The 23,301-nt window shown below is 50.6% G+C and overlaps 2 protein-coding genes and 1 pseudogene across 2 annotated transcripts in view; 1 reads left to right on the top strand and 2 right to left on the bottom strand.

Annotated features, from left to right (window-relative positions):
- LOC133271923 (G-protein coupled receptor 35-like) overlaps positions 1-15,164 on the bottom strand; it is a 58,958-nt gene extending 43,794 nt beyond the window's left edge. Inside the window, exons 1-2 of the mRNA XM_061458443.1 lie at positions 14,950-15,164; positions 2,218-2,240 (exon numbers count right to left, since the gene is read on the bottom strand). Of these exons, the coding sequence (XP_061314427.1) occupies positions 2,218-2,240; positions 14,950-15,164 (238 nt within the window). The remainder of the gene's footprint in view (positions 1-2,217; positions 2,241-14,949) is intronic.
- Positions 612-1,902, top strand: LOC133271924 (G-protein coupled receptor 35-like; annotated as a pseudogene).
- Positions 15,165-19,808: 4,644 nt separating the features above from the next.
- Positions 19,809-20,692, bottom strand: LOC133271933 (glutathione peroxidase 1-like). Its single transcript, XM_061458447.1, is given in 4 exon segments — positions 19,809-20,146; positions 20,148-20,352; positions 20,435-20,587; positions 20,590-20,692. Coding segments are annotated over 4 exon segments (570 nt in total). The 5' UTR covers positions 20,654-20,692; the 3' UTR covers positions 19,809-19,998.
- Between the last annotated feature and the right edge of the window lie 2,609 nt (positions 20,693-23,301).

Genomic DNA, 23,301 nt, shown 5'->3' with positions numbered 1-23,301 from the left:
GTGTGACACAGACTCAGTAGCTACTACTTACATCTGACAGACTTGGCAGGGTGGCAGAATGCCTGCCTTGAGCAGGAGCCATCTCATGCAGCCCTTAATGGCAAGTTCCTTGTTTTGCACTGGTGTTCCCTCTTTCAGGCATGAGTGTCTGCTTTACATCCACAGAATGGAACTCTCTCCTGGAATGCAGGGGCTTACAAACAGGTTAATCCTTGCACCCCCTCACTGCCCTCACAAGGAGTGGATGGCTACATGCCTCACTCACTCACTTAGGGTTTCAAGCATGCCTTTGGGATGCAGGAACTCAGATTCATCTCTCTTCCTCAGCTTTGAGCAGGAGCTCCAGGTTTGCAAGGCAGCCCAAAGGCTCAGAAACCTGCCCAGTTAGAGCCAGAGCACGAGCATGTCCACATAGTGACATCTGCTATGCCCCTCCAGGCCTTCACACCGCTCCTCTGTCTCCCAAGCCAGCAGACCTGTTAGAAGAGCTTTTGTTCATGGGTTGTGCTGGGCTTTAGGTTTGGTTGCTGCAATCCCTGCCTAGCTCATAACCAAGCTAAGGGTAACCTTACCCCATTTGCCCAGCCTGGCTTAAGGAATCCCACTGTCACAGGATGCCCTCACTGTCTATAGGGGCTCTTCTCACTGCTATTCCACCCCTCCATTCAAGATGCCACTATTTAATACAGACTGCCTGCCGTGTCCTATTGGAAGTGTACTTGGAGATATTTACTCCTAAACTGAGTAAATGTACACAAAGCATGACAAAGGATGCATCCCAGTTAGAGGCTGACTGAGGCGGCCAGCTTTGTAGACTCAAATCCACATTTGTGATGGGCAAAGTAAATAGTTACTTAAATACCTTATTTTCTATGGGATATGCATCTATCAAGAGGTAGGAGGAAAGTCTTACCGTGTCTTTTCCTATTTCAGGTCTCAGAACATCACACAACTTCTGCGCAACAGGACAATGAATGTGTCCAGCAACTGCAGTATCACAAGTCCAGAACTTTATCACCATGTCTGTCTCTTTGAACTTGCTCTGTATAAGGTCATTTTCTTTATTGGAGCTCTATTTAATGCCCTTGGCCTCTGGGTGTTCTTCTGCAAGATAAAGAAGTGGACAGAAACAAGGGTGTATGAAATCAACTTAGTCTTTGCAGACTGCTTTGTCATCTGCACCTTCCCTTCAGGGCTTATTTGCTCTGGAATAAGTCAGCCCGGGATGAACTCTGCCAGTTTACAGAGACAACGTATTTCATCAACATGTCACTGTGTACCTACGCAATTACATTTATCTCCACTGACCGATACATTGCCATAAAACACCCCTTGAAAGCCAGGGCCTTCGGGTCTCCATCAAAGGCAGCCCTTCTCTGTGGGCTTCTGTGGGTTTCTGGGATAATCGGTGCCACTGCACAGATTCGGCAGAGCCAGTCCACCCTGTGCTTCCAGAAGGATACCACCGTGCCTGCTGCTCTGAGCCTGCTTTCCATGTTCTTCATTTTTATTCTTCCATTAGCAACCTCGACTTTTTGCTCCACAGAAGCGATCAGGAGCCTTAAGAGATGCCTGAACACCAATTCACCAGAAGAGAAACCAATCCAGAAAGCTGTTCACATTATTTATGCAAACCTGATTGTATTTCTAGTCTGTTTTCTGCCAGCCTTCTTTGGGTTACTTGCCAGGTTCCTAACGGATAGCGTTGCAGCTACCTGTTTCACATTCCACGTGATGAAGAACATCTCCCCCGTGACAAGGTGTGTTGCCACATCTAACTGCTGCCTGGATAGTGTCTGCCACTACTGTGTGACTAAGGAGTTCCATGAAGCCCTTCTACCGTCCAAAACCAGCAGTGAAAAAACAGATCAACTCCATCCCTTCCAGACACACACTTGCTAAAGGAAAGAGCGGGGTAGAAGGAGGGAGGCAAGAGAGATGAAAAACAGCAATCCCCGCAAAAAAAACATCTCTGCAACATCAGGATAAGACATCTTCAGTGTTACTGGGCTAACTGTCGCTCTTTCTCTCTGGAGAGACCACACAGTCAGAGAATAGCCTGGGTTGGAAAGGGCCTACAAAGCTCATCTAGCCCCCCATCCCAGCCACCAGATCAAGTCACGACATAAACAAGGTGTTGCACAGTGTAGGTGTTAAGAGCCACCAGCGCTGCTGAAGTTTTGAGGCAGAGGAAATGGGACCTTCTACAGTACTTGCAATGATCGTAGGTGCAGGCGTACCTGCTAAAAAGGGGCAACCCTCTCCAAAGGGTCTGATATTAACTTGAATTTTGTCCTTCTGTCCTCAGTGACTTGACTCCAACTTTGACTATGGTCTTAGATCACTGTATCACAGCTTCGAGAGGGAGAGCCATGTGGGATGGAGAACAGATGCTAAGGCCACTGCTTCCACCATGCACTTATTGGTACATAACATGCAATTAAACACAGGAAACCGAGCACCCACACAGCAGTACACAAATCCACTTCTGGTGCTGCTATACAGAGGGTCACTTAAAACCAAGAAAAAAAACTTGTGCTACAATGCCAAACCTAATACATCTGTGCTGCTCACACCAAACCATACACTGGGAGCTTCCTGCCAGCCTGTATCATTTCAAAGCTTGCAGCTATTACCAGGACACAGCTATTGTTGTGCATGGAGTAAAGACAGTGGCCTGAGATTATTGCCCCATTCCTGCCCATTAACACTTGTACCAGCTTGTGGCAACACCCTGGCATTTGTGAGACTAAAACCATTGTGGGTATAAATAAAGCCATTACTGCATGGAAAAACAGAGCCCGGCAAAGCACTGTAGACCCCAGAACAGAATTTTTCATTGTGCCTATCAGACCTAAATCTGGGCAGATGGGATCTTCCTAGCTGGATCCCGGACCACGCATCGATGTACATGGCTGGCTTTCCGACTACAAATCTCCCCTCTAATACCTGTGCTTGCTGACTATGCACCATGTATCCTCCAACCCCACAGGGAAGTGACAGCAGAGCAGCTCAAAACAGTTAAGCCACAAATGGAAATCTTGGGCACTAAAAGGAAGTGCCCCACAGCGTCAGCATGGGAAACATTAGAGAGTTGTTGAAATGCATGTGATAGCTGTATCTCCTTTGGCTTCGTGGGCCTTGACTCTGAGCCTCTTCTGACTTGTCAACACCTAAAACATTCCTCCAGGGAATGCAAATCCATATTGTGCTCATTTAAACCTACAGACAACTAACTTTCTTGGTGACAGCTTACAAACAGTTCCCCTAAAAGTGTCCTGTCGCCTTCTAGTGTCTGCAGGCCACATGCTGAAGCCACCAGCCAAACAACACAGGAAACAACCATTCCCATCACAGAAAACACTCCTAACCCGAACATTAGATCTGACTGCTTTGTGTCAATACCTTGGCACAGGACCCAGCATGATGGAAGCTCAGCAGAGAAATGGATGAAACCATTCAGGTCACTCGGTTGATCATTTCTGTCCCAGTTTTCTTCGATGGGTTATCCAACGCTCTGACATTAATGGTCTTTCACTGCAAGCAGAGCGCACGTCACCAACTTAATCACAGCACACACTGCTTGGTCCTCATTCTGCCTTTTTAAAGGGAGCGAAAGAAACCAGACACAAATTGGGCTTGAACTTAAAAATCATCCATTGCTTAAGGCGGTGCGTGAGTGTTGTCACCCTCGTAGCTGTCGGCAAACACACGGCTATTAACCACCCTTGGAAAGCAAAAGGCTTAGGGTGCCTCTTAGCCCGTTCTCCTTTATGGTGTGCTGTCAATGCTCACGACAAGCAACACTTACATGTCCAGGCAAGAGGTGGTCAGCAAGGAAGGCATCTTCTGCTTTCACAAACAGCACAGAGGGCCTTCAAAAACGCTCCTTCCTGTAGGATCCCCTTCTGGGCTTCTGCATCTCATTGGTTACAATGAATGCCTGTCCCAAACAGATGACCAGGAAAATGTTCATTCCTCTGAAGAGAGATGAAGGTTGAGCCGTATCAACCTGGTCTACTACTGTTAACCCAGAAAGCAAACGACTTACTTGTTCTGCAACCCCCCTGTCACGTTCCTGGTTTCTGCCTGTTGACGTGGGGCACGTTGTCCAATTTCCAGTGAGCTTCTACCAACAAGCAGCCAAAGAAAGGCAAAATCAGTCCCTGGAAACGCAAGAGAAGCATTGAAACCAAGCTCTGTGCTGAGTATACTCTAATAACAAGGAATTAATCTCAAAGGCTGGTTTGTAACGCACAGACAGACAATGCAGAATTACTTCTGAAGCTGCTTTAAGACAACCTGGAAAGTGGAAAGGGGAAATGCACTTGCCCAAGACAAACTGCTTCTCCCCAGCTGTGGTGGAGAAACAGAGAGGGCTGTAGCTGGTGTATTTTCAAAGGCTCATTTTCATACTGGCCCCATTAGGCATGTTTTGTACACTTAAGGCTTGTCCCAGCCTTTGCCAGTTCTCCCTGTTGTCTGTTGTGGTCGATTATTGTATCTTCTGGGCTCTTAACTTCCTCCTTGTGTCCAAATCACAGAGCTGCCACAGGTATTGGCTGCAGCACATTCCCTCACCTCTGAAGAGGTCTCCTGGCATGATTCCTGCAGCAGCATTGTTTTCAAAGCTAGCCAAGACCTGCAGATGCACCTAGATGCTGCAAGCACTGTCCAATGGTTTGCTTGCTCGGGATGCTTTCGAGCCTCAGGAACCTGCACCCAAGGAGCCATGTTCCTCTTGCAGGGGAAAACCAAAGACATCTCAGACCTCCCAGGTCTTTTCTGTCCATGAACAATTGCACCTGGAATATACTTCTGCATTAACTCCTCCAAAACAGGAGGGCAAACAGCAACACTGACCTTAGCGCCAGGGCAATCAAATCACTCCCTAGACCGGACACAGCTCTCCTCTTTATTTCACATGGCTGCTGATCCCATTTCCTGCCACGGCATCGCTGAGCCTGCAACTGTGGCAGAAGCTGTAACGCTGCTGAGACACAAACCAGCTTTCTCAATCCTTGAAAGGCAACATGCAGACCCCTGACTCTGGTTCTTGCTGCAGACCACTAAATGCTACCACCAAGGGCATCATTCAGTGGCAGCTGAAACTAGTAAGAGATGTACTAATGATCGCTCTGATCACTCATGAGAAATGATGCGGAGACAGCTCAGGAATGAAGAAGAGGACAGGTGTCCTTTTGAGGCGTATCTCCAAAAGCATTCTGAGCTGCAAGGATGCTGGCTGCCTTCTCCTGAGCACCACTATAAGGGGAAAGGATAAGAGCTGGGTTTAGGCATCCCTTTTCCATTATCACCTGGTTGTAACAGCTCACGTAACTCCTAGCTGCAGGATCTGAGTCTGGCTCAAAACAGAGGCCCGAGCATTTTCCCCTGCTGTTGAGATTGCTCTGGAACCTCAAAAGGCCCCAGCTCTGCTCCACTTCAGGGCTGCACAGAACATGCCAAAGCACTAGAGTGAAACCGGACCCGAGCTCAACTCGAAGCCAAACAAGGGGGATGGAGGAGGAAGGAAACACAAACTGGGGTTAAATGAAAGGGAGGGAGGAAAGAAACAGGAGTGAGGCAAACTAAGCATGAGTGTCAGTTCTGGTACTTTTGAAATGCCTTCAGCTCCACTGAAATAGCTAGTACTCATGTTCTGACTCTGGTCACTTCCATGGGGGCAGGACAGGAAGCAGGGACTTATTTAAACAAGAAATGTCTTTTTTTTTCAGTGGAATTCCCATTCAGCTGCAGAGGGCTCATAAGAACAATTCTCACAGACATGGTGATGCTGCAAGGGCTGGAGCAGCTCTGCTCTGGAGCCAGGCTGAGAGAGCTGAGCTGGGTCAGCCTGGAGAAGACAGGGCTTCTTAAGGGGAGACCTTAGAGCAGCTCCAGTGCCTAAAGGGGCTGCAGGAAACCTGAAGAGGGGCTTTGGACAAGGGGAATGGCTTTAATCTGACAGAGGGGGGACTGAGATTAGACATTAGGAAGAAATTCTTCCCTGTGAGGGTGCTGAGGCACTGGCACAGGGTGCCCAGAGAAGCTGTGGCTGCCCCATCCCTGGCAGTGTTCAAGGCCAGGTTGGACACAGGGGCTTGGAGCAAGCTGCTCTAGTGGAAGGTGTCCCTGCCCGTGGGAGGGGGCTGGAACTGGATGAGCTTTAAGCCCCCTCCCAACCCAAACCATTTCATATCACCACATTTTTCCATCCACAGGAAAGCGCTAAGTCCCCAGCTCCCCATCCCTCTCTGGGGGTGGGCACTCACTGCAGGGGCAGCTCTCCAGGTCACAGGGCAATTCTCCTTTCGGAGACAGCCTCCTGGAAGGATGCAGCCATTTCATCCTGTTTCAGGGCAACACCTCTCCATGTGCTATCACTGCAACCGGCCACAAACTTCCCCTTTGTTGGGGGAAGAGAGGGAAACCGATGCGTTTGACTGCTGGAAAAGCTTTGGGGTGTGAGGAGAAACATCCTGCACACAGAAAAAAAAAATCATCAAGTAGTTTTGGGAGGGCCTGGCAAACTGTTTCTATGGCCTCTCCATGGGTCGCAGCACCCCCCAGGGTCTCTCTATGGGTCCCTCTCTGTTTCTCCCCCCCCCCCCATGTCCGTACCTCAAAGGCCAGGGTGGTGGCGCCGGGCAGGAGGTGGATGCCGGGTTCGTGCAGCAGCTCCCGGAGGAGGGGGGCGGCGATGCCGGGGCGGGAGGTGCCCGGCCGGGTCCCGAGGCGCTGCGAGTCCCGGGAAGAGGGAACGGGACGGAGCGGAGCCTCCGCCCGCACCACGTTCGCCAGCGCCATCTTGGGACGAAAAATGGCGGCGGCGGAGGCACTGTGCGGCCGTTACGACGATATAACCCGCCCCCCCCCCTCCCAGTGCTTTATGCGGTAAAAGTGATGGAATTCCCTCTTTTCCATTGCTTCGTGAGGTAAAAGTGATGGAATTACCTCTTTCCCAGTACTTTGTAAGGCAAAAGTGAAGAAATACCGACTTCTGCCCGAAGGTAGCCGGGCGGAGCAGAAGCCGCCCAAAAGGGGCGGAGCCGAGGCCACGCGGTAGGACGGAGCCGCCCGTAGGTACCCGAGCGGCTCCGAGATGAGATGATGCCTCCCATTACCCCCCTATTAACCCCCGTTACCCCCCTATTAACCCCCTTTACCCCCCACTGTCCTGTATTAGAGCCATAGAATCACAGAATAGTTAGGGTTGGAAAGGACCTTAAGATCATACACTTTCAAGCCCCCTGCCACGCGCGGGGACAGAATTTTTACCACACTGCTCGGCTCGGCGGAGAACCGAGGAACCGGGGCACTGAGGGGGGCTGGGGCAGCCCGGCAGCGGGAGGATGTGAGTCGCGGCGGGGCGGGGCTGCTGTCCCGGCATGCAGCGGGGACCGTGCCCCCCTTCCCATCCCTCGAGGCGGAGGTACTCGCGTGCCCCGCGGCCTCTCAGTGTCACGGTCTCCAACGGCAAGAGGAGCCCGTGCCCTGGCTGCTGAGTACCAGCACCCAGCAGAGCCGGGCGCTCCTCTTAGCAACTCCCGGACCCATCGCAGCAGCATCCCTGGGAGAGGATTTTGTATTTAATGGAGTTCAGGCTTTGGATGGCCACTTTAGCACTGTTAAGCCCAATTTAGCCCAGTCCAACCCAGTTTAGCCCAACACAGCCCAGCCCATCACAGTTCAGCCCACTTTAGGCTTTCCCAGGCCAACATAGCACACTTAGGACAGCTCAGCCCAGTCTAGCTTAGCTTATCCCAGCCCAATTTAACCCAGTTCAGCCCAGTTTACAGCCCAGCCAACTCCAGCTCAGCCCAGACAACTTGAGCCCAATTAGGCCCAGTTTAACACAATTCAGCCCGGTTTAGCTCACCGCAGCCCAGCCAAGACCTGATCAGCCAATTCAAGCCCAGTTTAGCCCACTTCAGCACAGCCCAGCAAAATTTACTCCAGCCCAGGCCAGACCCATTTAGACAAGCTCAGATCTGTCCAGACCAGTGAGGCCCACTTCAGCCACTCCAGCCCAGTTCACTCAGCACAGTTTACCCCACTTCAGGAGAGTTTAGACCAGTTTGGCCCACTTCAGCCCAATTCAGCACCGTTTAGATTTGTCCAGCCCAGTATAGCCCAGCCCAGCCTCATTTACCCCAGTTAAGCCTAGTTTGGCTCAATTCAGAGCTGTCCAATTTAGCACAGTTCAGATGGCTTTAGCCTAATTCAGACCAGTCCAGCACACCTTAGCCTTCTTGAGCCCATACATATATGAAAATAACAGTGGTTGGGGATCAACAAGCCGAGCGTACTAAGTCAGTAACTAATTGATAAGCTTCCACCAAACAATACACTGGGAGCTTCCTGCCAGCTTATATCATTTCAAAGCTTGCAGCTATTACCAGGACACAGCTAATGGTGTGCATGGAGTAAAGACAGTAGCCCGAGACTCCTGAACTTTAACACTTGTATCAGCTTTGACTCCTGGAAAAGCTTTGGGGTGCGATGAGAAACATCCTGCACACAGAAAAAAATAATCAAGTAGTTTTGAGAAGGCCTGGAAAACTGCTGGACTTCAAGAAGAGCTTCACAGAAACTGCACTTTGCTGTTACTGTCAATCATTTGGGCTATACAGGCTGTCATACCTGGAACACTGCAGTTACTGCAGATAAAGACTGTGAAGGTACCATTTTATCCTGGCTGCTCTCCTCAGCCAAAACCACTGCAGCAAGCTGGGTTAATGCGTGGATTCACATGCTGCCACCACCAATGCAGCCTCTGCTGCTGCACCTTTCTCTGCACACTCACCCCAGCTCTAAACCTGGCTCCCACCCACATCAGCCTAGGAGCTCTTGTGCCTCTCAACACTCCCTCAGGTTGTCTAGGTCCGAGGGTGCATTGAAGATGCTGCTCAAATGCTAGAAACACCAGATGAAGGGACAACACTTACAAGGAATGCTCTTTAAGTAATACTTAAAACTAGTGCTCTGACCACCGTTAACTTTCTTGGAATGCACCAATGAGCACACTGCGGCAAGCTCTCTTCATTAAATTTCAGTGTGACAGAGCAGAATCTCAGAGCGTTTGTCATAAGTGATTCTCTTTAGCAGTAAAAACACATCATTACTTTTACTGTTAAGCAGGTATCCTGCTTGTACAGGTTTACTTGATTATTTTCCATGCTAGATAAAATAACCAACTGGAACAGTCAACAATGAGCAGTAAGCTCCAGGTCTGTCACCTACGCCAACTGCAGCTGGATCATATCTCTACCCTTTTCTTTATGCAGAACTCATGATTTCGTCAGAATAATGTGTTTTAAAACATTTAGACATTGTTTAGCCAAATGCTCCTCTATGATTCTATGATACAACCTTAGATACAATGACCTACCTTCTTGTGCTAGACAAAGCTCCAGGGTAACGGCTATTTTGTAACATCAGAATTAGCAGTGAAATTCAGAACTCTTTAGCCAGTCCCTGAAATATTTAACGTAAAATAAGATGCAACCTCCCCTACCTCAACTTCCAGACAATAACCCAGAAGGGACTGCTTCAGGGAAGATTACCCTTGCCTACAGATAACAGAGAGCAAGAAAAGCATCTGAAGAAAAGAACATTATTTTTCAAACCCTTTACTCTATTTTTCTCCCCAACCACATGTTCTTGCTACTTTCTGTTGCTGGGTTTCTTTTTATAGAGAGCAATGATTTATGGGAGGACTCCTGACTTTCAACCAGCTGTAGCCACTGCTGAGATCAGGCAACAAACCTGGCCTCAATTAGTCATGGAGTAATCCGCTATTTCTCCACCCCCACCACCCCTCCCGCCCCCATTAAATGAACACAGTATATTTGAAAGTATTTTTCTTGTATGGAAAACCAACACAATCAGCAGAAGGAAATGAGGGGAAACTATAAAAATTAATAAAACAAGTGCTCAAAGGTAGAAAATGTGCACTTTTCTACCTACAAATCCTAGTCTAGTAACTGTATGTGCTATAGTATTAAGTAAAACAGTTCAGAAATGAGTTGATGATTAAACTGAAGCTGACTGAAGTTTCTCAATCTATTTTCACCTTCCACTTGTGCTGCTGGAATCACACAAACTTGCTCTAAGGTTAGAGAGCTGAGAGCACCGTGTCCCAGAACATTTCCTCTCTTAGTTGTGAGCAGTGTTTGATTCAACCAGTCCAGCCCAGTTCAGCACTGTTTAGCCTTGTCTAGCCCAGCTTGACCAGCCCAGCCTCATTTACCCCAGTTCAGCCTAGTTTGGCCCAATTCAGAGCTGTCCAGACCAATTTAGCACAGTTCAGCTGGCTTTAGCCCAATTCAGACCAGTCCAGCACACTTTAGCCCTCTTGAGCCCATACATACATGAAAATAACAGTGGTTGGGGATCAACGAGCTGGGTATACTAAGTCAGTAACTAATTGATAAGCTTCCACCAAACCATACACTGGGAGCTTCCTGCCAGTCTGTATCATTTCAAAGCTTGCAGCTATTACAAGAATATTATGATATTAACTTGAATTTTGTCCTTCTGTCCTCAGTGACTTGACTCCAGCTTTGACCATGGTCTTAGATCATTGTATCCCGCAGTCTCCAGCAGTGAACCCCCTTATCTACAGCCTGAGGAACCAGGAGCTCAAGAATGCTCTGAGGAAGCTGGTGACTGGATGTGTTTCAGCAGTCATACACTGCCTGCTGTCCTTGGCAAAGGGCTCCAAGCGTAGGTCATGCCAGGCCAAGTCTGTCTTTTCTGCTTTCCAGTTGATTTTCTTTTTCCACTTGTGATGTTGTTGTCTTCAAAGACATATCAGTTTTCATCCCCTGCTACTTCAGTATCTGCCCCCCTTGTCTGACCTATAGACTTTGTGTCAATGGAGGTCTTTCATTCCATTTAAGCACAATAAACCATCCTGCAGCAACTTCTTCTCTTGTGATGTGTCCTCACATGGCAGGAATGAAGGGGAATGAAATCAGCTTTCTGGCTGCTCCAGCTCTGGGATGCCTGCTCCATGCCAGGAGCAGGAAGAGCTCTTGAGAAACCCAAGGGCAGGGGCTGTTGTGCTGGTGTGGGGAGATGGGATGGCATGGGGGGGCTGCAGACCTCTCAGGGTGTCCTGGGCAGGAGAGCAGGGGACACAGGGGACCCTGCAGGGGACTGCCCTGCAGTGGCACAGGCTGGGGCTGCCTGGCTGAGAACAGCCCATGGGAAAGGTCTGGGTGTGCAGGAGCTGGACAGGAGGCAACGTGTGCCTTGGCAGCAAGGGAGGACAGCAGCATTGCGGGCTGTATGACCAGGAGCATGGCAGGAGAACAAGGGAAGGGATGATCTGGAATGCTCCATCCAGGTTTCAGATCTCCAATTCAGGAACGCTATTGGCAAGCAAGAGTGAGTTTATCGATGGGCCCTCAAGACAGGCAGGGACTGGATCACGGTGCCTGTGGGGAGAGGCTGCGGGAGCTGGGCTTGTCCAGCCCAGAGAAGGGAAGGCTGATGGAGACCTGAGATCTTGGGAGGAGAAGGCTGTCAGGGACTGGCTGCCTGTAGCGGCAAGGACGACACGGAGAATACAGAGCCAGGCTCCTCACCATGGTGCCTGGTGGGAGGACAAAAGGCAATGGGGGAAAGTGACAGAGGAGAGGTTCAGCCAGGAGAGAAGGAAACCTTGTTTCCATAGGCTCAGGCAAGTGCTGCATCAGGTCACCCAGAGAGGCTGTGCAGTCTCTGGCCTTGGGGATTTCCAGCTCAGATTGAATCAAGTCTTGAACCACTTGCTCTGACCCTGTTCCTGATGACCTGCTGGAGTCCCTTCCAGCCTCTATTCTCTTATGATCCTACAATGATGGGCTTACAAAGGGTCACAAAGATGCTCTAAGGCCTGGAGCATATCTGGTGAAGAAAGGCTGAGAGAGCTGGGGATGCTCAGCCTGCAGAAGAGAAGGCTCCAGGGAGGCCTTACTAGGCCGTTACCTAACAGGGCCTACAATAAATCTAGAGAGGGGCCTGGGACAAGGGATGTAGGGACAGGGCAAGGGGAATGGCTTTAACCTGACAGGGGGGAGACTAAGGTGAGCTCTTAGGCAGAAGCTCTTCCCTGTGAGGGTGCTGAGGCGCTGGCACAGGGTGCCCAGAGAAGCTGTGGCTGCCCCATCCCTGGCAGTGTTCAAGGCCAGGTTGGACACAGGGGCTTGGAGAAAGCTGCTCTAGTGGAAGGGGTCCCTGCCCGTGGCAGGGCTTGGAGCTGGACGAGCTTTAAAGTCCCTTCCAACCCAACCCAGTCTGGGATTCCAGGATTCAGGAATCAATAGCATGTTGAGGAGAGGATGCCCTGGAGGGGAGGATTGAAAGGGGCCTCTCAGGCTTTCCCCGAGTACATGGAGTATTTCCCAGTCTGGAATATAGGAAACATTGGACCGAGTCCATGCAGCCAAAGGGAGGCAGAGCAGCGCTGCTGGTCTGCAGCTAAGGGGTGTCCTAGGCAGAAGTGGCAAGGGAGCAGAGAACAACACAATCTCCTTGGATAGGGGATGCCCTGCTTTGCAATAACAGCAGTGACAAAGCCACAGTCCCTGCCCACAGGGTTCCTGGATGGGAAGCCCAGGTCCCAGCATGATCATGTCACCTCAGCCAGATCAGAGCCTCTTCCCACATCCGTCCTCGCATGCAGCACCCACTGCAGTAGCCAAAATACCAGGGCAAGAGCCATGCCTAGCACTCACCTGCCAGCGAGCCCAGGGCACTGCATGCCAGCATCATGGGCTGCCACCCGGCAGCGCTGGGGACTTGAGGACGTCGCAGAAGCACGGAATGGTTTGGGTTGGGTGGAACCTCAAAGCTCATCCAGCTCCAAGCCCTGCCACAGGCAGGGACACCTTCCACTAGAGCAGCTTGCTCCAAGCCCCTGTGTCCAACCTGGCCTTGCACACTGCCAGGGATGGGGCAGCCACAGCTTCTCTGGGCACCCTGTGCCAGCGCCTCAGCACCCTCACAGGGAAGATCAGCTTCCTTATGTCTAATCTAAATCTACATGGGGAAGTAATGCCTCGTATAAACATTTAAACAAACAGATCATAGGAAGAAATTCATACACCATAGTGCAATTAGTGACAAAACAATGTCAACTATGTCTGAAAAATAACCCTAAGACTGAAAACAGGAATCAGGTAGGGACAATTGGAAAAGGGAATCATCTGGGACCACAGTGGCAAATAGATTTTTCTGAATTACCTAGAAAAGGAGGTTATCGATATTTGTTGGTATCAACAGATACTTTTTCAGGGTGGCCAGAAGCATTTCCTTGCAGGACAAATAATGCAAAACAAGTGATTAAGGTTCTATTAAGTGAAATAATACCTCGTTTTGGGGTACCAGCAACTAACTCCTCTGACCGCGGTACACATTTCAGTGCAAATTTATTACAAGAAATCAGCAAGAAATTGGAAATAGATTGACAATTACATGTTCCATACAGGCCTCAGGCCAGTGGGCAAGTGGAAAAAATAAATCACTTAATTAAACAACAGCTTGGGAAGATTTGTCAAGAGAATAAGTTGTATTTAAGAAAAAGAAACAATTTTTTTAACTTAGAACATGGACAGCGGAGGCCTCAGTTTGCTTCCTACAAGTGAAAAACACTTCATACAGCTCTATATGCAGCAAGCTTGGCTATGTGTAGAAATGCCAACTATAAATGCTTTAGCTCAGCTGTCGTACTGGTTTTGGAAACCAACAAGGAGTAAGCTATGCAGTGCTCAGCTGCTGGATGGGCTGACACCATGGAAGCTGTTTAGTTTATTTGATAGAGTGCCTTGTCTGTGATCCTTCCTGGATTTGAAAACTCTGCGCTTGGGGAAGAAGAAATTGTGCTGAAGTTCTTTGGTTATAAGCCAGTAGCAAATGGTATCTCAACAGCAGTTTTTATTTGCTATCCTGTGAGGCTTTTCCATGAGGCCATAGGCACAAAAGTGTTACTGTTTTGTATTTCAGAGCAGACAGCTTCATTGGAGCTCACTGGAAATTGGACAACGTGCCCCACATCAACAGGCAGAAACCAGGAACATGGCAGGGGCTGCAGAACAAGTAAGTCATTTGCTTTCTGGGTTAACAGTAGGAGACCAGGTTGATACGGCTCAACCTTCATCTCTCTTCAGAGGAATGAACATTTTCCTGGTCATCTGTTTGGGACAGACATTCATTGTAACCAATGAGATGCAGAAGCCCAGAAGGGGATCCTACAGGAAGGAGCGTTTTTGAAGGCCCTCTGTGCTGTTTGTGAAAGCAGAAGATGCCTTCCTTGCTGACCACCTCTTGCCTGGACACGTAAGTGTTGCCTGTTGTGAGCACTGACAGCACACCATAAAGGAGAACGGGCTAAGAGGGACCCTAAGCCTTTTGCTTTCCAAGGGTGGTTAATAGCCGTGTGTTTGCCGACAGCTACGAGGGTGACAACACTCACGCACCGCCTTAAGCAATGGATGATTTTTAAGTTCAAGCCCAATTTGTGTCTGGTTTCTTTCGCTCTCTTTAAAAAGGCAGAATGAGGACCAAGCAGTGTGTGCTGTGATTAAGTTGGTGATGTGCGCTCTGCTTGCAGTGAAAGACCATTAATGTCAGAGCGTTAAATAACCCGTCGAAGAAAACTGGGACAGAAATGATCAACCGAGTGACCTGAATGGTTTCATCCATTTTTATGCTGGATCCTGTGCCAAGGTATTGACACAAAGCAGTCAGATCTAATGTTTGGATGAGAAGTGTTTTCTGTGATGGGAATGGTCATTTCATACAGGTTTTGGCCAGTGTCTGGACAGTGGTTTCAGTATGTGACCTGCAGACACTAGAAGGTGACAGGTGACTAGTATGTGGCAGGGGGGCTGGAACTTAATGATCTTAAGGTCCTTTCCAACCCTAACTATTCTATGATTCTATGATTCATGAAAATACATCAAGAAAGGCAGGGCAAAGAGCATGCAACTGTCTGCGACTATGAGGCTGATCACGTACATCCTGGTCTCAGTCCATCTCTTGAGTTTGCAGCAGAAGAGCCGGAAGGCAATCATGTTTGGTGGGATCCCCAAAGAGAGCACTGGGATGTAGACTATAAGTTGGAACAGCGCAATGCTATTCCGCATGTCGTCGTCTTCAGTGCAGTTCTCCATGTTGGGTTGTCTCTGCAAGAAAAGGGGGCAGGCATGAGACTGACCTTGGGGCAGGTTGTCTGGGCTGGGTTCTGCTGCAGTGCCCCGCCTCTCACGGCTCTGTGGCTGCTCATGCCCCTGCGCTGCAGATGTAGCTCATCAGCACCATCTATCCCTCACCTATCAAAGCAACTCGGCAGCAGCTAACACAAAACCACAAAGGCAATTGTCTCGCAGCTATTACAGGGTTAGCCCTGCCTTGTCCTCCATCCAGTCCTAGTTTGGACAGCTTGACTAATAGCAAAGGGTGTGCAAAGCAGAATGATCTTTTCTGTGGTTCCTTATCTTTGCTGCTGCTGTATTTATCTGAGAGCCACTGGCTTTAAGGCAGCCCAAAGCAGAGCTGGGCAGCATTCCCCCTTTGTCCCCAAGGCCCTTGCTTTGTTGCTGAAGCCACCCTTTGCTCTGGGTGTTGCCAGGCTTGTGAAACTCCGAAGACTTGAGTCCTTCCAGATGTGAGGGTAGCTCAGGTGACTTTATATACTCCTGGGGTGGTGGGAATGCTGCTGCAGGCTGCTGGGTGCAGACAGGTGAATGCTGTGGGCAGGCTGTGTCCAACCATGGAAGCAGAGAATCAGCCAGGTTGGAAAAGACCTTTAGGCTCATCCAGTCCAACAGCTCCCCAGCACTGCCAAGGCCACCACTAACCCATGGCACTGAAGACCTCATCTCCACGGTGTGTGAACGCTTGCAGGGACGGTGACTGCAGCCCTGCCCTGGGCAGCCTGTTCCAATGCCTGAGCACCCTCTGGGGAAGGAATTGTTCCTCAGCTCCATCTAAACCTGCCCTGGTGCAGCTTGAGGCCGTTTCCTCTTGTCTGATCCCTTGTTCCTTGGGAGCAGAACCCAGCCCCTCCTGGCTCCTTCCTCCTGTCAGGCAGTTGTAGGGAGTGATCAGGTCCCCCCTGAGCCTGCTCTTCTCCAGACTGAACCCCCTAGGTCCCTCAGCCGTTCTCCATCACACTTGGGCTCCAGGCCCTGCACCAGCTCTGTTGCCCTTCTCTGGCCCTGCTCCAGCACCTCAATGTCTCTCTTGCAGTGAGGAGCCCAGAACTGAACTCAGGATTTGAGATGCAGCCTCACCAGTGAAGGGGTTGATCACTGCCCTGGCTCTGCTGGACACGCTATTGCTGATACAGGCCAGGATGCTGTTGCCCTTCTTGGCTGACTGGGCAAAAGCTGGCTCATATCATGCTGTCATGAACCCACTCCTCTCTCTGCAGGATACTGGGGAGGAATTGCTCAACAAAAGTACCACCAGCCCCAGCAGATAACATCTCCAAAGAGAGAAGGGAATGTGAGCACGTGTCTGATCTCAACCTTCAAAGACAGGAAACCAAAATGTTGCTGGAGCAGAAAACACAAATCCAATAATTTAGACTATCTCCTGGCATTCCTTTAGATATTCAGGGCATTCGCTCCCATCAAGAAGGCTGTGGAAGATGAATCACATTTAGTCTGCAGTTTGTAAAGGAAGTGTTTACGTCAAGGCAGGTAGAGAAAACACCCAGAATCTTACAATCTCTTACAAATACATTGCCTTATAAGTCAGCAGCTTGTAAATATCAACTTAGTAGCTAAACTGTAGTGAAAATGCCCAATTGCATGAACTAAGTGAACTGGGTTTAGTGTCGGGGACTGGGAAATGGATCTGACAACCACAGAGGAAAGCACAGCACCTGCCCTAGCACCAGAACTGATGTGTCATTACTGAACCACAGGGATACAGTAATTTTTAGGTTGGAATTTATGGAGGAACTAATACACAGCTGGTGTCCTGGCTCTTTGGGGCTTTCAGCCTCAAGGTCCTTGGCTGCATTGTGGTACCACCTACCTTGCAGCCATTCCCTGCCAGCCTACTGTGGGTATCCCACAGTGAAAAAGCCACTTTCTGCATGCAGAGCACTGTTTGAGGAGCAGCTGAGCCCTATGTGGCCCCCATCAAACCCCCTGTGCAAGCACAGAGCCAGCAGTGATTCCCAATGTTCTGTGCTGCAGCGTGCCTGGAGCTGGGTATCTCCATGTGCACAGACAGGAACTGGTGTGAAAGCAAAGCTAGGGATGAAGACCCCCCTGAATGACACAGGCGTCTGCAAAGCGGGAGGACACCGAAGCACCTGTGTGCAGGCGAGGACTGAATTAGAATGGTTTGGGTTGGAGGGGACATTAAATCTCACTCAGCTCCAACCCCCTGCCATGGACAGGGACACCTTCCTCTAGACCAGGTTGCTCCAAGCCCCGTCCAGCCTGGATTTAAACACTGCCAGGCATGGGGCAGCCACAGCTTCTCTGGGCATCCCTGTGCCAGGGCCTCAGCACCTTCACAGGGAAGAACTTCTGCATAATGTCTAACCTAAATCTCTCCTCTGTCAGGTGAAAGCCATTCCCGGCTTGTCCTGTCACTACAGGCCCTTGTCAAAAGCCCCTCTCCCGATTTTTTGTAGGTACTAGAAAGCTGCTCTAAGGTTTCCCTGAAGCCTTCTCTTCTCCAGGCTGATTCTCTCAGCCTGTCTTCATAGAAGAGGTTTGTTACAATAATCTTTGGTCTCCTGTATGTATGTTAACAATCAGGCTAGCGCTTCTACTATGAGGTGAGAAAGCACACCCAAGTATGTATTGAGCAGAGCACACACCGGTGTGGGAAGAAGTAAAAGCCATTACCTGCTTGTGGGGTGGTCAGGGTGGTTTAATCCTCTGGAAGGTTGCAGCGAGGACACAGGCATTGTGGCAGGAGAGAGGATGTGCCAGGGCCGTGGGTACCAGTGCGGTATGCTACTCCATGCAGGGCACAACTGCCTCAGAGCCTGCTGCTGGCAGCTGAAACACAGCAATGAGCTCTTGGTCCCCAAAAGCAGTTCATTTATCACCTACTTTCTGGGACAGTTGAGTCTTTGGTGCTCTCTGTTGTTCTGCTAGCATCAGCTGGATGCTTCACCATCATCCTTACCCACCCAGCCTGTGCTCTCCAACTTGCCTCACACAAACCCCAGCAATTAAAATTTAATGTTTTCAGTAGTGGGAAAACAAATAATTTCTGAACTAAAACACATAATGGTTGTAAATTGCCCTTCTGGCAGCAAAAGGGGGCACAGCAGGGCTGGGCAGCGTCCGGTGTGGTTGCAGAGTGTCTGCAGTGGGGGACTGACAGTCTTTCTGAGGGGACACGTCGGTGCTTGTGCACCCTGTGATAGTGAGCCCAGGGTGAGAGGTCCCAGCATGCTTCTATTCAGTGTCTTTACAAGAAGGGTGACAGTCGTTATGGGCTGGGTGAAGCTCTGTGAAGCAGTCAGGTGTCTAACACTGCCCATCAGCATCACTGCAAAGCCCAGGCTGGTAATGACAGTCGCTGGTCAGAGATACTGGTGAGGCAGTGAGCACGCTACTGGGACCTTTAGAAACTTGTTTAAGAGCATGCCCCAGTGGGACTTTACAGTCATTTTGATTGGTTTTGCTGTCTGTTGGCTGCAGCAGTTGCAGGCCTATCTGTGACAGCCAGGTTCTAGCTTCCTCAGCATTTGTGCCATTAGTTCGTGTCTTCTGAACACACAGTTCCATAGGTGACAATAGCAGATTGAGCAACAGCCATGGGCTCCCTGAAGGCAGATGCAGATCACAGGCATGGGTGACAAAGGTCTAGACAGAGTTGAAAGGGCTTCCTCAGGGGTGTGAGCAGTAGCCTGCGGGGGAGGTGTCTGTGCCAGGGCTCAGCCTTGATACCTCCTGGACTTTGTGCCTTTATGGCACTGGGTAAGTCCTGCTTTCATCCTTCATGTCTATATGATGCATTGACTTGAAGACGAAGGGCAGTCACCAGAGTCTAGGCTGTTTTGCAGAGCCATGCACTTAATAATATGCTGTTACTGCCTGAACCCTCCTCGCTGCGCTCCAAAGGAATATGAAAGAAATAAACTGTATTATTTTAGTAATACAAACAACCTGAAACACACGATGAGGTAGAACACGATACATTCTTTTTGTATGCATTGACAATAAGGATCAATAGACTTTAGCTGAAAAATGAACTAAAACGGGGCGACATACATGGGTCTCTTGTAAGAGTAACTTCTTGTTAGAAGTAAGAGTAATTCTTGTAAGGCTGAAAGAAAAAAAGATTCCTGAAAATTATAAAGTCTGGCACAATCCTATCCTAAGAGTCAATTTATCTTGTCTTTTCTCTACAGAGAGTTTGCAGATTTTGGCAAAGATCCGGTTTCCAGTAATAAAAGTCCCCAAGGACTTCTGGTGCCTAACACCTTCTCTTCCTGGATCCTGAGCACATTGCTGTGATTAAACTGTCTGTTACAGACAATATTGTTACTATTTGTGTTTATTATTGCAAGAGGAAAAGAGCACAAAAATGTTTGCATATTAAACGCTGGATAATATTGCCACTGATGGGTCTGAAGTGACTCTGCAGAGAGAAGTGCCCATCTCTCTCTATGAAACACCCAATAGGTTAGCAAATGTATGGGCTGTAGGAAGGGGACGGTCCCTGAGCTTATCTATTTAGCAAACAAGTCTCCTAACCACCAGGTTTCCACATTTATAAAATAAAATAATAAAAAAACCAACAACGTTACATTACATTATGTAACGTAACTTTCCCCAGCATAGTTTCCCAAACATCCACATGCAGCTTTTAAAAACATCAGGTACACTTCAAGAATTCGGAAGATGCACCATCAAACACAAAATCTGCACGAGACACTGAGATTTCTGCCAGAGCAGCAGCCCCCTGTGAGAAGCACAGGCAGGCGTGCAACAAGCTAAGCAGCGGGCGCTGCGGTGCTCCGCTTTACTTGGCAACCCTCTCCAGAAGCAATTCAGTATCATCCTGGATCTTGATGGTTTCGAAGTGCCGGCTGTAGCGTTTGAAGGGCACGCCGTCCGGGCCGATGAGGAACTTCTCGAAGTTCCAGGAGATGTCGTTGCGGCACACGGGACCAGATGATGTACTGCGGGTTGGTCATCAGTGAGAAGGGGTCGTCGTGCGGGAAGGGTAGCGCCTCTTTCAGGAAGGTGAAGAGAGGGTGCGCGTCCTTCCCGTTAACCTCGCACTCCTCGAACGTGACGAAGTTGGGCTTGTACCCCTTCCCAGGACGGACATGCTCTAGCGACAACAGTATCTCCTCGTTCGTCGCATTTTCCTAGGGAAAACACAAGCAAAAGCGCCCCGAGCGAAGCCCGTGAGAGCCCCGCCGGACGGGCGGCTCCTCCCGCTCCCCAGCCCCGCCGCCCGAACTGGTTGTAGGGGAAGGTGAGGACCTGCAGCCCGCGAGACCCGTACCGCTGCTGCAGGTCCCCGAGCTGAAGGAAGTCGTGGGTGGTGGTGCCCCAAAGCGACGCCACGTTGACCACCAGCAACACCTTTCCCTGCAGGGAGCCGGCCGCGCAGACATGCCCCCGAGCCCCGCCGCGCCCGCACGCTCTCCCGCTCCTGCCGCCGCCATGGCCAGCACTGCAGGCGGGGGGGCCCTCCACCCGCTTCCTGCTCCTGGCCGCTCCGCCCCGGACCGCCCCGCGCGGGGGTACGGGCGGCTCAGTCAAGGGGACCGCCCGCCTTCAACGCACCTTCTCGGGCAGGCTGGGAGCTGTGCTCGTCGGGTCGCAGCTCGAATCGGCGGTTCCGACATCCCCGGGCACTACAGAAGGAAGTGGGAAAGTTCTTCAGAAACTGTGGGAAATCAGCCCAAAACATCGCTCCCGGGAGCTCCCCCCTTGGCGGGACAAAACCTCCGGCATGAAGGCGGCACCGCGGAGCTCCAGGGGCCTCCCTCCATGCGCCAAGAGGAGGAGGAAGAGGGGGAACAAAGAGAGGCCATGAATTCTCTTCCGCGAATTTTCCTTCACCCCTCTGAGGCTGGTGAAGCTTCCCTTTGCTGCAGTGGCTGCTTTACCCCATGCCTGGCTATTCTATTTCTTGCTGAAATAGATTTATTAGGCTGAAATAGATTTAGGCTACTTTAGGGAATTTTAAATCCCACAGTAGCAACTGCTCTTTTCCTCGGGCGGGTGGTTCCCAGCAGCCCCAGGTGAATGGTGCAGAGTGTCGGAGTACCCACACAGGACACACAGCCCCCTGTACCTGCATGGGACTGTGTGCCAAAACAAAATCCTGCTCCACAGCCCACTGGGAAGAGGCAGGCCTCAGGGTGACATCCATGGTGGCACCAGCAGGGTCTGTGTGGCAGCAGGGACCAGGGCCCTCATCTTCAGCCCAGCTCCCACAGGGACAGGGAGTGTCCCGCCAGTGTTCGTGCCAGGTAAGCTCCATGCACAACAACAGTGCCAAGGTCAGAAAGTGCTTAACAGCCCTGGCCTCCAGCCAAGGCCACCTGGGCCCCAGGGGGTGTGCTCAGGGCCCCTCTGCTGCTGGCTGATCTCTGCCACGCTTGGTAGCAGGGACTCATTGCAAACTGCCAGCTGGCACTAACAGGCCATCACATAATGCTGTGTCCCTGGTCTGGGTTCCCAGGACACTGCAGGATCCTGAGGGTTTCGCTTTGGGCCACTCTTAGCGCCTGCCCCTGCAACTGAATAGTTCCTGCCTGCAGCCAGTTTTGGGAACTCATTATTTTGCACCCTTGTGAACCTACAATTTCTGTGGTGTGTTGCAGTGCCGATAGCAGGAACCGTGACAAGTGCCCTGAGAGATCGGAGCAGCTAGGAAATAGCTGTTGGGAGGAGCAGAGGTGCATGACCCTCATTTGCTGCCCAGTAGCCTGACAGTCACAGTTCAACCAGCCTCCTCACCCAGCCCCTGGGCACAGCAAGCCACAGTGGCTTGAAGAAGAGGAATTTCTCTTTGGGGGGCCCCAGAGGCATCAAGCCTGCTGCCACTTCTGGCACTTGCACAAACTGGCACTGTCAGTCTTTGGGCTGGGCCTGGGGCTTCCGTCTGGAGTAGGGAGTTTACTTCTGTGGCCCTGCCTATTGCAGACAGGCATAGCTTAGGGCTTTCCCTTCCTTTGTGAGCCAGGTCTAAGGAAACCAAGTGAGCTGAACTTCCTTGCTGGCTCTGCTGAGCCTGCTGGACTTGGATCCAAGAGAGCCAGGAGCTCCTGAGGGACTAGGTGGCCTCAAGGGACCCCTTTTGAGATGTGTGACAAATGGCATCTAGGAGGTCAGAAGATCACCGTTTAACAGCAACACCAGTAATTGCTAAGGCCACAAAACCACACTTTCTGATCTCCTCTTGCATCTTCTCCCCAGCCCTGGCACCAAACCCTCCCCTAGCCAAGGACTGCCTTTTGACTCCCAGCTTTTCCCCTGCCCTTCTCAAAGCTCCTTGCCTGGCTGGGTCACTCTCCAGAAGCACTGAACTCCCATTTCTCATGTCTGGTCTGGCCCTCTGTGTTTAGCTCAGTTCCATGAGAACACAAGTGGCTCCCAGAGGCAACAGACATGACAGGAACCCAAAAGGAGCCAGGCCACCAGCCCTTGAAGCCAGGAAAGCAGAGAACGACTGACAACTTCACAACCTGCTCCTAAGCAGGCTCCCGCTCTGATACCAGTGGTGTGAGGGACAAAGTGGGCTGGAGCTTCTGGTCATAAATAGGAGAGACAGAATTAACATGTCTGAACTCAGAGAAAGGCCAGCCAGGGCTGGACACCCAACACCAGCAGGTAGCCAACATGGAGAAGATGGGGAGGTAGTGCTGTAGGGTAACAAATTAATTGTAGGGTAACAAATTAATTACCTGGAATTGCATCAGCAGACATATCCCATGAGCTGGGTCTGAGGAACATGCAGACCTTACTCAGAACCCCCGAAGAGCAGCTGGAGGAGCTGCTCTGTAACTGTGACCAGGGAGAACTGCAACCCTGCAGCTCTGCAAGACTGAAAAAAAAAGAGTTTTGCTCAACTGCAACACCCCACAAGAAAAGGGAACTGCAGAGCAGCGACTGCCAGGCACAGCGTGAAAATCTCCCGGACAGCCCCCAGCGGGGAACTTCCTTCTTTGCTCACCACCACCACCACCCAGCACTGGTGGAAAATACACCCAGGAGAGGAAAAAGGAAGGGTGGGTGGGTGGGTGGGTGGCACTGCTGAGCTGGCCAGATGCATCACTGGCGTCCGTGGCTGTAGAGGGAGGAC

Source organism: Pezoporus flaviventris, unplaced genomic scaffold (assembly GCF_033815535.1).
Source record: "Pezoporus flaviventris isolate CSIRO_AGI_PZ_B2104156 unplaced genomic scaffold, CSIRO_AGI_Pfla_v1 ptg000026l, whole genome shotgun sequence".
Taxonomy (NCBI): Eukaryota; Metazoa; Chordata; class Aves; order Psittaciformes; family Psittacidae; genus Pezoporus; species Pezoporus flaviventris.
The sequence above is the reverse complement of the archived record's forward strand: the minus strand, read 5'-3'. Positions and strand labels throughout refer to the sequence as shown.